The following is a 14,928-nucleotide window of genomic DNA, read 5'->3' as shown; positions in this document are numbered from 1 at the left end:
AAGGAAAAAAAAAAGGATAGTCACGATAAGGAATTTCTGGTTTATTTGTACAGCTATAAGTGAGAGATTTCCAACATATCATTCAGAATGCAGTACAGTATAGACTCTAAGAGATCAAATAGTTTCCAACCTTCCCTCTTGCCACAATCAATTTATATCTCAGACTTATGAGTATTGCTTTAACTTCAGACACAGGCTCTAATACATTAATTCTGCAACTTAGGATTGTGGTCACATTTGAGTAGACTTATAAATCACAGTCCAGCTACAATATTTACAGCTTGTCGGGCTGGGGTAGCATTCTGTTCCATATGTGAGTCTTCCTACTGTTTATAGAAAAATCTTAGTCAAATTCTAATTATTTTTTAAAATTTCCCAAAAGTGAACCATGCAAATCATATAGAAAAGATGCCACAGTTTAGACTATCATAATATTTAAACATAGCTAAAATTCACCTCAGTTCAGTTCAGTCGCTCAGTCGTGTCCAACTCTTTGAGACCCCATGAACCAAAGCATGCCAGGCCTCCCTATCCAACTCCCGGAGTCCACCCAAACCCAAGTCCATTGAGTCGACAATGCCATTCCAACCATTTCATCCTCTGTTATCCCCTTCTCCTCCTGCCCTTAATCTTTCCCAGCATCAGGGTCTTTTCAAATGAGTCAGCTCTTCACATCAGGTGGCCAAAGTATTGGAGTTTCAGCTTCAACATCAGCCCTACCAATGAACACTCAGGACTGATCTCCTTTAGGATGGACGGGTTGGATCTCCTTGCAGTCCAAGGGACTCTCAAGAGTCTTTTCCAACACCGCAGTTCAAAAGCATCAATTCTTCGGTGCTTAGCTTTCTTTATAGTCCAACTCTTACATCCATACATGACTACTGGAAAAACCATAGCTTTACCTAGACAGACCTTTGTTGGCAAAGTGATGTCTCTGCTTTTTTATATGCTGTCTAGGTTGGTCATAACTTTTCTACCAAGGAGCAAGCGTCTTTTAATTTCATGGCTGCTGTCACCATCTGCAATGAATTTGGAGCCCAATAAGAAAAAGTCTGTCACTGTTTCCATGATTTCCTCATCCATTTGCCATGATATGATGGTATCAGATGCCATGATGTTAATTTTCTGCATGTTGAGTATTGAGCCAACTTTTTCACTCTCCTCTTTCACTTTCATCAAGAGGCTTTTTAGTTCTTCACTTTCTGCCATAAGGGTGGTGTCATCTACATAGCTGAGGTTATTGATATTTCTCCCAGCAATCTTGATTCCAGCTTGTGCTTTATCCAGCCCAGTGTTTCTCATGATGGACTCTGCATATATGTTAAATAAACAGGGTAACAATATACAGCCTTGACGTACTCTTTTCCTTATTTGGAGGCAGTCTGTTGTTCCATGTCCAGTACTAACTGATGCTTCATGACCTGCATACAGATTTCTCAGGAGGCAGGTCAGGTAGTCTGGTATTCCCATCTCCAAGAATTTTCCAGTTTGTTGTGGTCCACACAGTCAAAGGCTTTGGCATAGTCAATAAAACAGAAGTAGATGTTTTTCTGGATCTCTCTTGCTTTTTCGATGATCCAACAGGTATTGGCAATTTGATCTCTGGTTGCTCGGCCTTTCCTAAAACCAGCTTGAACATAAGGAAGTTCACGATTCACATACTGTTGAAGACTTGGAGAATTTTGTACATTAGTTTGCTACCGTGTGACATGAGTGCAATTGTGTGGTATTTTGTGCATTCTTTGCCCTTGCCTTTCTTTGGGACTGGAATGAAAACTGGCCTTTTCCAGTCCTGGGGACACTGCTGAGTTTTCCAAATTTGCTGGCAGATTGAGTGCAGCACTGTCACAGCATCATCTTCCAGGATTTGAAATAGCTCAACTGGAATTCCATCACCTCCACTAGCTTTGCTCATAGTGATGCTTCCTAAGGCCCACTTGACTTCACATTGCATGAAGCCTGGCTCTAGGTGAGTGATCACACCATCGTTATTATCTGGGTGATGAAGATATTTTTTGTACAGTTCTCCTATGTATTCTTGCCACCTCTTCTTAATATCTTCTGCTTCTGGCAGGCCCATACCCTTTTTATCCTTTATTGAGCCCATCTTTGCATGAAATGTTCCCTTGGTATCTCTAATTTTCTTGAAGAGATCTCTAGTCTCTGCCATTCTATTATTTTCCTCTATTTTTTTGCATTGATCACTGAGGTAGGCTTTCTCATCTCTTCTTGCTATTCTTTGGAACTCTGCATTCAAATAGATATACCTTTCCTTTTCTCCTTCACGTTTCGCCTCTTTTCTCAGCTATTTGTAAGGCCTCCTTGGACAACCATTTTGCCTTTTTGCATTTCTTTTTCTTGAGCATGTTTTTGATCACTGCCTCCTGCACAATGTCCTGAACCTCCATCCATAGTTCATCAGGCACTCTGTCTATCAGATCTAATCCCTTGAATTTGTTTGTCACTTCCACTGTATAATCATAAGCGATTTGATTTAGGTCATACCTGAATGGTCTAGTGGTTTTCCCTACTTTCTTCAATTTCAGTCTGAATTTGGCAATAAGGAGTTCATGATCTGAGCCACAGTCAGCTCCCAGTCTTGTTTTTGCTGACTGTATAGAGCTTCTTCATCTTTGGCTGCAAAGAATATAATCAGTCTGATTTCGGTATTGACCATCTGGTGATGTTCATATGTAGAGTCTTCTCTTGTGTTGTTGGAAGAGGGTGTTTGCTATGACCAGTGCATTTTCTTGGCAAAACTCTATTAGCCTTTGCCCTACTTCATTCTGTACTCCAAGGCCAAATTTGCCTGTTACTCCAGGTGTTTCTTGACTTCCTACTTTTGCATTCCAGTCCCCTATAATGAAAAGGACATCTTTTTTGAGTGTTAGTTCTAAAAGGTCTGGTAGGTCTTCCTAGAACCGTTCAACTTGCTTCTTCAGTATTACTGGTCGGGGCATAGACTTTGTTTACCATGATATTGAATGGTTTGCCTTGGAAATGAACAGAGATCATTCTGTCGTTTTTGAGATTGCATCCAAGTACTGCCTTTCGGACTCTTTTGTTGACCTTGATAGCTACTCCATTTCTTCTAAGGGATTCCTACCCACAGTAATAGATATAATGGTCATCTGAGTTGAATTCACCCGTTCCAGTCCATCTTAGTTCGCTGATTCCTAGAATGTCGAGGTTCACTCTTGCCATCTCTTGTTTGACCACTTCCAATTTGCCTTAATTCATGGACCTAACATTCCAGGTTCGTATGCAGTATTGCTCTTTATAGCATCGGATCTTGCTTCTATCACCAGTCACATCCACAACTGGGTGTTGTTTTTGCTTTGGCTCTGTTCCTCCATTCTTTTGAAGTTATTTCTCTGCTGATCTCCAGTAACATACTGGGTACCTACCAACTTGGGGAGTTCATCTTTCAGTTCACTTTCAGTTCTTTCTTTTAGTTTATATATTTTCTCTAATTTGTATATGTTTCTTTTACATATTTGAAATATGTTATCACAGGAAGTTAAGCATAACTAAAAAATTTTCCAAGAGAAATCAGTTTGGTCAGACATATTTTTCTCTATCAGTGAAAAAAGCATATCTATCACACTGAAAAATAAAATTCCAGAAAGTTGTAAACTTTGAGACTCTTTCAAAATTATTTCAAAAACTTCACTCAATACAGCCAATATACTATAGAGAGTAAGAAAAATAATTAGAAGACTTTTATATATAAAATTAAGTTTTTTTCTGATTATAGAAGTCTAAGATTTTGCTAAAACTCACTGAAATGTTACCTGTAGTGATGACCCCATGGTTAATGATTTATAAAAAATGCTACCAAATTCAAATGTCCACTTAAGGGCTTATGCAGCCAAAGAAATCACAGGGAGAAGCTGGAAGTAAATTAAACATTTAAGGATAGATGGGATCTCACACATAGAATTTCTGAAGAGAAAGAGAGATTTAGCTATGGCTAGGTTTAGCTCCTGGAGAAGGCAATGGCACCCCACTCCAGTACTCTTGCCTGGAAAATCCCATGGACAGAGGAGCCTGGTGGGCTGCAGTCCATGCGGTCGCTAAGAGTCGGACACAACTGAGCAACTTCACTTTCACTTTTCACTTTCCTGCATTGGAGAAGGAAATAGCAACCCACTCCAGTGTTCTTGCCTGGAGAATCCCAGGGACGGGAGAGCCTGGTGGGCTGCCATCTATGGGGTTGCACAGAGTCGGACACGACTGACGCGACTTAGCAGCAGCAGCAGCAGGTTTAGATCCAATAATAATTTTATTCGTATGGAGACTAAGAACAGTATTCAAAATTAGTGAGTGTTTACTATATGCCAGGCTATGTTTTAAGTACTTTTACTCATTTAATCCTCTCAACTATCCAAGGAGTCAAGTGCTCTTATTCCCATTTTACAGAGGAAGAGATTTAGCCACTCAGAGGCCAAGTGACTTGTTCAGGGTTGCAAAACTAGTAAGTCGCTGAATAGCCTTGCCTAGCTGGCAAGGCTACAATCTGTGCCCTCTGCATGAACCTCTTACATCCATTCACAGATGTGTAGCTCTCTCTGTGTCTGGCCTTTGTGTATATGTTCTTAGTCCTCACAGCAATTCTAAGAGCTAGGTATTGTTGTTGAGTCACCAAGTCATGTCCAATTTTTCACAACCACATACTAACAGTGTCTGGTCATATTTCCTCCTTTCTGACCAATACTTGTATTGTACCTAGTATAAAATGAAATAGCTACCTGGACATGGAACAACAGACTGGTTCCAAATAGGAAAAGGAGTACATCAAGGCTGTATATTGTCACCCTGCTTATTTAACTTATATGCAGAGTACATCATGAGAAATGCTGGACTGGAAGAAACACAAGCTGGACTCAAGAGTACCAGGAGAAATATGAATAACCTCAGATATGCAGATGACACCACCCTTGTGGCAAAAAGTGAAGAGGAACTAAAGAGCCTTTTGATGAGAATGAAAGAGGAGAGTAAAAAGTTGGCTTAAAACTCAACATTCAGAAAACAAAGATCATGACATCTGGTCCCATCACTTCATGGAAAATAGATGGGGAAACAGTGGAAACAGTGGCTGACTTTATTGTTTTAGGCTCCAAAATCACTGCAGATGGTGACTGCAGCCATGAAATTAAAAGACGCTTACTCCTTGGAAGAAAAGTTATGACCAACCTAGATAGCATATTCAAAACCAGAGACATTACTTTGCCGACTTAGGTCCATCTAGTCAAGGCTATGGTTTTTCCAGTAGTCATGTATGGATGTGAGAGTTGAACTGTGAAGAAGGCAGAGCGCTGAAGAATTGATGCTTTTGAACTGTGGTGCTGGAGAAGACTCTAGAGAGTCCCTTGGACTGCAAGGAGATCCAACCAGTCCATTCTGAAGGAGATCAGCCCTGGGATTTCTTTGGAAGGGATGATGCTAAAGCTGAAACTCCAGTACTTTGGCCACCTCATGCTAACAGTTGCCTCATTGGAAAAGACTCTGATGCTGGGAGGGATTGGGAGCAGGAGAAGAAGGGGACGACAGAGGATGAGATGGCTGGAGGGCATCACTGACTTGATGGACATGAATCTGAGTGAACTCCGGGAGTTGGTGATGGCAGAGAGGCCTGGCGTGCTGCGATTCATGGGGACGCAAAGAGTCGGACACAATTGAGTGACTGAAATGAAATTACTTTTTCCCTTACTAGGCATATCACAATGAATTGGTAACATCTGTGTTTTTCACAGGTTACCTTCTGAAAGAATTTGTCATGCATATCTTAGCTTTTTTCTTTCTGAACTATAGCTGACTTACAATACCATCATTCATTTTAGCTGTAGAACACAGTGATTCAATATTTTTTCTGCATTACAAAATGATCAGCACAATAAGTCCAGTTACCATCTGTGTCCATACAAAGTTATTACAGTATTATTTTGACTATATTCCCTATGCTGTACATTATGTCCCTATGCTGTACACTATGCCCCTCTGACTTATGTATTTTATAACAGGAAGTTTCTAACTCTTAGTCTCCTCTACCTATTTCACTAATTCCTCCATCTCTCTCCCCTCTGGCAACCCCAGCTTGTTCTCTGATTCTATGAGTCTGTTTATGTTTTGTTGTGTCTGTTTTTTAGAATCTACATGTGAATGAAATCATATAGTACGTGTCTTTCTGTGACTCATTTCATTTAGGATGATGCCTTCTAGATACATCCATGTTGTTGAAAATGGCAAGATTTCATTCTTTTTTATGGCTGAATAACATTTCATTATATATATATATCATAAAAATATACATATATATACATATATATGTGTGTGTACATATATGTATATCACATCTCCTTTATCCATTTGTATATTGATGGACACTTAGGTTGCTTCCATATCTTGGCTGTTGTAAATAATGCTCCTCAATTTGTTGAAAGTGAAAGAAAGTGTTAATCCCTCAGTCTTCTCAAAGACTGTAGCCTGCCAGCCTCCTCTGTTTGTGGAATTTTCCAGGCAGGAATACTGGAGTGGGTTGCCATTCCCTTGGGATTCCCTGGTGGCTCAGATGGTAAAGCATCTGTCCACAATTCAGGAAACCCAGGTTCAATCCCTAGGTTGGGAAGATCCCCTAGAGAAGGAAATAGCAACCCACTCCAGTACTCTTGCCTAGAAAATTCCATGGATGGAGGAGCCTAGGGGGCTACAGTCCATGGGGTCACAAAGAGTCGGACACGACTGAGAGACTTCACTTCCTTCTCCAGGGTAACTTCCCAATCCAGGGATCGACCCTGAGTTTCTCTCATTGCAGGCAGATTCTTTACCATCTGAGCCACCAGGGAAGACCATTAAAAAAAAGAAAAAGAGAAAAGTACCATGAGGTTAAAAACATGATCTGTTCTATCATTTCATACTTTAGCAATAAATATATTTTCTGTAAAATCACATTCCCTATATTAACTTTAATGGATAATAGTCACATCAAAAATAACTTGAAATTACTATTTGAGACAGTGTAGGTCAACTTTGTAAAATAACTTATCCTTCCTTCTCTGTTACAGCTCAGATACATTATTCAAAGCCTATAATTAGCAAGCTTCTCTAACCATCCTACAATGAAGTTCATCCATTAGAGCGGAGAGAAAAATAACAAAAAAAATTTCAAATGGAAATAAGTTGTTGTAACTGCCTAATTTGTCTCTTCCAACAATTTCTCTTCCTGCTTATGATTGTTCTTGCTTTTCTTTTTTTTTTTTTTTTTTTTTTTTTTTTTGCTTATAGAGACCGAGCCCCTTTTATTTTTACTTCAGAGATGGAGTACTTTATTACAGAGGGTGGGAAAAACCCACAGCATTTTCAAGATTTTGTGGAGCTTTGCTGTCGAGCTTATAATATTGTCAGAAGACACAGCCGGCTGCTCTTGAACCTGCTAGAAATGGTAAGTCCCTTGGGGAATTAACAGAAATAATAAGCTTCACTTGTTTCTGTCTTTCAGTCGTCTATCTTGGCTAATGGTTTGGAGTTCCCCAAAGAGCTATTCAAAATGGAATGGAATGAACAAACTAAAAGTACCATTGTACATCTTTCCAATACATTTCTTAACAGTTCATAACATTAATTCACAGTCATTGTCTCAAACCTTTCTCTTCACAATAATATTGATATATTCAGGGATTATTTCAGTAATTTAGAATATTATATGAGTTGCACAGTGCTTTAGGATTTTTTCAAAAGTATTTTTAAAATACTATCTCATTTTCACATTATGGCAACCCAATTCTGTAGAACAAGCAAGGATTTTTCGTGGTTTCCCTCCCAATCCCTTTGATCACTTGCTTATTTTCCAGAAGAAACTGAGAGTCAAAAATGTGAGATGACTTGCTAGCAACTCAACTCTAGAGTAGCACATTTGAGTCTATGCATCATAGTCCTGGGTGCTCTCTGTTGGCCAACAGAGGAATTTTTAATGTTTCATTCCACTGTCCAGTGGACCAACAAAATGTCAAGGTGAGAGGAGAGGGATCTCATAGAAATATCTCCTGGAAGGTAAATGTGGTGATTCCTATGGGCACATACATACACGCTAATAACTGCAGCAAACTGTAGGAGATACATACATCTTTTGTAAATCAGCATGGTGTTGAAATCAGTACAATGATCAAAATAACTGGTTTAGAGTGAGCTGTATGGAGAGAGTAACATGGAAACTTACATTACCATGTGTAAAATAGATAGCCAACGGGAATTTTCTATGTGTCTCAGGAAACTCAAACAGGGCTCTGTATCAACCTAGAGGGGTGGGATGGAGAGAGAGATGGGTGGAAGGTTCAAAAGGGAGGGGATATATGTACACCTGTGACTGATTCATGTTGAAGTTTTGCAAAAAGCTACAAAATTCTGTAAAGCAATTATCTTTCAATTCTGACTGCAGCACGCCAGGTTTCCCTGTCCACCACCAACTCCCGGAGCTCGCTCAAACTCATGTGCATTGAGTCAGTGATGCCATCCAGCCATCTCATCCTCTGTCATCCCCTTCTCCTCCCACCTTCAATTTTTCCCAGCATCAGTGTCTTTCCTAATGAATTGGCTCTCTGCATCAGGTGGCCAAAGTATTGGAGTTTCAGCTTCAGCATCAGTCCTTCCAATGAATATTCAGGACTGATTTCCTTTAGAATTGACTGGTTGGATCTCCTTGCAGTCCAGGGGACTCTCAAGAGTCTGCTCCAACACCACAGTTCAAAAGCATCAATTCTTCATTGCTCAGCTTTCTTTATAGTCCAACTCTCACACCCATACATGACTACTGGAAAAACCATAGCTTTGACTAGAAGGACCTTTGTTGGCAAAATAATGTCGCTGCTTTTTAATAAGCTGTCAAGGTTGGTCATAGTTTTTCTTCCAAAGAGCAAGCATCTTTTAATTTCATGGCTGCAGTCACCATCTACAGTGATTTTGGAGCCCAGAAAAACAAAGTCTTACTGTTTCCATTGTTTCCCCATCCTTCAGTTAAAAATGAATAAGTTTTTAAAAACTGGTTTATTGCCATCAGATGACAGTTCTACTAGATGCTGTTAACGGTAGCTTTGAATTCCTGGGTTTGAATTCTAAGTTGGCCTCTTACTGGCTATATTCCTCAGCATATGTTACTGACTCCAGTCAGACTCTTGTTTCCTCATCTATTAAATAAAGGTAATAGCATCTACCTTGTAGGACTGATAAATAAGTGACCTAATGCTTAATATTTTACATAAGCCTTTATGCTAAGTGCCTTATGTGTACTAATTTATTTACATTTCATAATAGCCCTATTAGATAATTAATATAAACAGCACAGTACCTGTCCTATAGTAGGATCCAATTATTACACTAGATCCTTGTTATATCCTTGTATAAGAGCATTGTCCATACAGTATCCCCTAATCACTTGGTTATTTAAATTTAATTAGCATTGAATGAAATTTAAAATTCAGCTCCTTAGTCTCACTAACCACATTTCATTTGAAATTTCACATTTCACTCACCAGCCACATCCAGCTAGTGGTATTATATTGGGCAACACAAATATAAACTATTTCCATCATAGCAAAAAAGTTCTATTGCATAGTACTAAATAAATGCTGACCGTCTTGCAGTGAAGATTGGATTTTGATTCTTGTTTCACTTTTCAAACAACATATGGACCTTACTTCTTTCTTCTCTGTCTTCAAAATATGAATTTCTAAATATTCTATAAACAGGTAGTCCTTCATATAGAAAGACATTTTGGTTACTTCACATGTAAACTGGATATATACAGTTCTGTCCATCTCCAGAGTCAAACTGACTTTCCAGTAATAGCCAGTGATTCATACTGGTAGAATTTTACTCTATCTCCCAATTATATTAGATCATATTATAATCATTAGATGGTTTATAGTTCATTGTATTCAAGGCACAGGTAGGACTCTCCAAGGACTGAGTCTATGACTTTGACTCCATTTCATAGTAAATATCCAGATGATATCAACGTTTGCACTCTAATGGGGTCTAGCTCATGAATCCATAAACCCTTGAGTACTTACTATATGCCAGAAACTGTAGAGAAAAGATTAACATATGATATCTTGTCAGTCTTAAAATTTTCAATTTAATAAGGAAGCCAACCAGTCCATTCTAAAGGAGATCAACCCAGGGATTTCTTTGGAAGGAATGATGCTAAAGCTGAAACTCCAGTACTTTGGCCACCTCATGCGAAGAGTTGACTCATTGGAGAAGACTTTGATGCTGGGAGGGATTGGGGGCAGGAGGAGAAGGGAATGACCGAGGATGAGATGGCTGGATGGCATCACTGACTCGATGGATGCAACTCTTGAGTGAACTCCAGGAGTTGGTGATGGACAGGGAGGCCTGGCGTGCTGTGATTCATGGGGTCGCAAAGAGTCGGACACAACTGAGCAACTGAACTGAACTGAACTGAACTGAAGGAAGACAAAATTCATGTACACAAGCAAATTAGGTACCCAGCCTTTCTAAATGTCTAAAATGCTATAAGTAACTGCCTCCTAAGAGTGAGTACCATATTCTAACAACGGCTTCCACCAGTCACAGACATTTTAAAAATAAACCCAAAGCAGAAAAGGACAAATATCATTTTATACTGTTTCTTAGCTGACAGTAAAATTATGCTGAATGACAAGCATGTTAAAATAATGTGAAAGAACAGAGTTTTGAAGAAAAAAAGGATTCTAAAAGGTATTGGTGGGCTTTCTTCTTTTGTTTAATAAACATTTCCACTTAAAAGAAAACTTTTAGCATGTGTGTCATAAAATATTAAATAGTCATTAAAGACTATATACAATGTTATTTCATCTAAAGAAGTAGATACGTGATATTTTATTCAAGTAGTCAAATAATTTTTCATAAAATAACATTAAAATCAGACATTGAAGGATTCTGGTAAATAGTATTTACAAAAAAATTCCCTGTTTTAATTATTCAAGTGTGACTTTTAGGCTAAGGAAGAAAAGTTGGCAGTGAATGATACTAATTCAGATTAATCTTATAATCTTAGACTTAGACTTTTACAGAAACTGAAACCGAGATCAGATGCAATGTGGGCCAGTTAGTGTGTGAGTGCGTGCTCAGTCGTGTTCGACTCTGCGACCCCATGCACGGGAGCCCTGGTGCCAAGCTCCTTTGTTCATGGAATTTTACAGGGAAGAATACTGGAGTGGGTTTCCATTTCCTGCTCCAGGGGGATCTTCCTGACCCAGGGATCGAACCCATGTCTCCTGCATTGGCAGGCAGATTCTTTACCACTGAGCCTCACCTGGGAAATGGACCAATTAGACAAATGAACGTTGTTGTTATTTAGTCATTAAGTCGTCTCTGGCTCTTTTGTGACCCTGCACACATGTGTAAAAGAGCGATGTTATATCTCTGTTTCTGATTACTTACCTCTGATTCTCTGCTCTTCACATTTCTTTCTTATGGGGTTCTGTAGATAAACAAAGCATCAGTAAAGGTTTCAAGACCATATCTTCTCTGGTAGAGCTTCTTATAAAATAAAGACCAAATTTACATTTACAGAAGATATTTTACAGCATTTAGTTGTTTATTCTATCCCTCAATAAATATTTGTTGAAGATTGGCTGCATCTACGTCAGTGTGCTAGGCTTTGGAGATATACCTGTAAAGGGATGAACAGAATTTCTGTCCACATGGAGTTTATCAGTTCAGTTCAGTTGCTCAGTCATGTCCGACTCTTTGCGACCCCATGAATCGCAGCACACCAGGCCTCCCTGTCCATCACCAACTCCCGGAGTTCACTCAGACTCACGTCCATTGAGTCAGTGATGCCGTCCAGCCATCTCACCCTCTGTCGTCCCCTTCTCCTCCTACCCCCAATCTCTCCCAGCATCAAAGTCTTTTCCAATGAGTCAACTCTTCGCATGAGGTGGCCAAAGGACTGGAGCTTCAGCTTTAGCATCATTCCTTCCAAAGAAATCCCAGGGCTGATCTCCTTCAGAATGGACTGGTTGGATCTCCTTGCAGTCCAAGGGACTCTCAAGAGTCTTCTCCAACACCACAGTTCAAACGCATCAATTCTTCAGTGCTCAGCCTTCTTCACAGTTCAACTCTCAGATCCATATATGACCGCAGGAAAAACCATAGCCTTGACTAGGCGAACCTTAGTCAGCAAAGTAATGTGTGCTTTTGAATATGCTGTCTAGGTTGGTCATAACTTTTCTTCCAAGGAGCAAGCGTCTTTTAATTTCATGGCTGCAGTCACCATCTGCAGTGATTTTGGAGCCCAAAAAAATGAAGTCTGACACTGTTTCCCCATCTATTTCCCATGAAGTGATGGGACCAGATGCCATGATCTTCGTTTTCTCAATGTTGAGCTTTAAGCCAACTTTTTCACTCTCCACTTTCACTTTCATCAAGAGGCTTTTTTGTTCCTCTTCACTTTCTGCCATAAGACTGGTGTTCTACATATCTGAGGTTATTGATATTTCTCCCAGCAATCTTGATTCCAGCTTGTATTTCTTCCAGCCCAGCGTTTCTCATAATGTACTCTGCACAGAAGTTAAATAAGCAGGGTGACAATATACAGCCTTGACGTACTCCTTTTCCTATTTGGAACCAGTCTGTTGTTCCATGTCCAGTTCTAACTGCTGCTTCCTGACCTGCATACAGATTTCTCAAGAGGCAGGTCAGGTGGTCTGGTATTCCCATCTCTTTCAGAATTTTCCACAGTTTATTGTGACCCACACAGTCAAAGGCTTTGACATAGTCAATAAAGCAGAAATAGATGTTTTTCTGGAACTATCTTGCTTTTTCCATGATCTAGCATATGTTGGCCATTTGATCTCTGGTTCCTTTGCCTTTTCTAAAACCAGCTTGAACATCAGGAAGTTCACAGTTCACATATTGCTGAAGCCTGGCTTGGAGAATTTTGAGCATTACTTTACTAGCATATGAGATGAGTGCAATTGTGCGGTAGTTTGAGCATTCTTTAGCATTGCCTTTCTTTGGGATTGGAATCAAAACTGACCTTCTCCAGTCCTGTGGCCACTGCTGAGTTTTCCAAATTTGCTGGCATATTGAGTGCAGCACTTTCACAGCATCATCTTTCAAGATTTGAAATAGCTCAACTGGAATTCCATCACCTCCACTAGCTTTGTTCGTAGTGATGCTTTCTAAGGCCAACTTGACCTCACATTCCAGGATGTCTGGCTCTAGGTGAGTGATCACACCATCATGATTATCTTGGTCATGAAGATCTTTTTTGTACAGTTCTTCTGTGTATTCTTGCCGCCTCGTCTAATATCTTCTGCTTCTGTTAGGTCCATACCATTTCTGTCCTTTATTGAGCCCATATTTGCATGAAATGTTCCCTTGGTATCTCTAATTTTCTTGAAGAGATCTCTAGTGTTTCTCATTCTGTTCTTTTCCTCTATTTCTTTGCATTGATCACTGAAGAAATTTTCTTATCTCTTCTTGCTATTCTTTGGAACTCTGCATTCAGATGCTTATATCTTTCCTTTTCTCCTTTGCTTTTCACTTCTCTTCTTTTCACAGCTATTTGTAAGGCCTCCCCAGACAGCCATTTTGCTTTTTTGTGTTTCTTTTCCATGGAGATGGTCTTGATCCCTGTCTCCTGTACAATGTCACGAACCTCATTCCATAGTTCATCAGGCACTCTATCTATCAGATCTAGGCCCTTAAATCTATTTCTCATTTCCACTGTATAATCATAAGGGATTTGATTTAGGTCATATGTGAATGGTCTAACGGTTTTATCGTCTATTGGAAAAAGACATTACCCATTATCAGAACTGCAGTACCAGTGCCAAGCTCTGGGGTTTTTTTGTTTGCTTGTTTTTTAATTGTAGTACAGTTGATTAACAATGTTGTATTAGTTTCTGCTGTACAGCAAGGTGAATCAGCTATCTATATACATATATACACTCTGTTGACATTTTTAGTGGGCATCCCTGGTGGCTCAAATGGTAAGAATGTGCCTTCAATGTGGGAGACTGGGGTTCGACCCCTGGGTTGAGAAGATCCCTGAAGAAGGGAATAAAACTCACTCCAGTATTCTTGCCTGGAGAATCTCATGGACAGAGGAACCTAGTGGGCTGCAGGCCATGGGGTTGCAAAGAGTCAGACACAACTGAACAACTAACACTGACTTTTCATTCTTTTTGGGATTTCCTTCCCATCTAGGGCACCACAGAGTACTAAGTAGAGTTCCCTTTGCTATTTTATATACAGTAGTGTGTATATATCAATCCAATTCTCTTCACCCCAAGCTATTTTTTTTTCCCATTCCAATTCTGGCCAACACATGGACTCCTTTTGGGTTACTTTCTACATCTGTGTGTAATCTATATTTCCCTCAACTCTCTCTCAAATGACTCTTTCTGTGTTAACTTACTCAAAAAGAACTTAATTTACTGTGCCATAACCTAGTTACGACTTGAAAAGTATTTGACATGGGTCATAAGTTCTGCCCTCCATGAATGGTCAATAACAAAGGATTATAAGGCACAAACATTTGGTGTCTGCTGTGGAGTTCATTGCTCATCCTCAGTAGAGAACAGCCCGTTTCCAGATATTCACAGTCCTTTTTGTTTACTCCTGGGAAAAGCTGGGGAAAAAATAATCCATGAAATTCCCATCTTGCTTAAAAGCAAAACATCTGTAGAGACCCAAGAGTGTTGTGGCTGGATTCACTAACATAAAAGCCTGTCTTTCATCAGCTTTTCTCTTATTAAAAAATCAATAGCAGTCATTATGGAAGGCTCCCAAAGAACATAGGGACCATTTACCCAGTTTTAAATGTTTATCACACCCATTTTTATATCCAATATTTCCCAGCAGAAATCTTTCTAACTTCTCTACATGGTGGCAAAGAATGCCTGCTTTCTGAAGCATAAC

General features: G+C 39.5%; 1 protein-coding gene across 1 annotated transcript in view; it reads left to right on the top strand.

Annotated features, from left to right (window-relative positions):
* Positions 1–14,928, top strand: part of PIK3C2G (phosphatidylinositol-4-phosphate 3-kinase catalytic subunit type 2 gamma) — a 470,847-nt gene that overhangs the window by 330,115 nt on the left and 125,804 nt on the right. Inside the window, exon 25 of the mRNA XM_018048420.1 lies at positions 7,285–7,441. Within this exon, the coding sequence (XP_017903909.1) occupies positions 7,285–7,441 (157 nt within the window). The remainder of the gene's footprint in view (positions 1–7,284; positions 7,442–14,928) is intronic.

The sequence above is a fragment of the Capra hircus genome, chromosome 5 (assembly GCF_001704415.2).
Source record: "Capra hircus breed San Clemente chromosome 5, ASM170441v1, whole genome shotgun sequence".
NCBI classification, from domain to species: domain Eukaryota; kingdom Metazoa; phylum Chordata; class Mammalia; order Artiodactyla; family Bovidae; genus Capra; species Capra hircus.
This window is presented reverse-complemented; position numbering and strand designations above follow the sequence as displayed.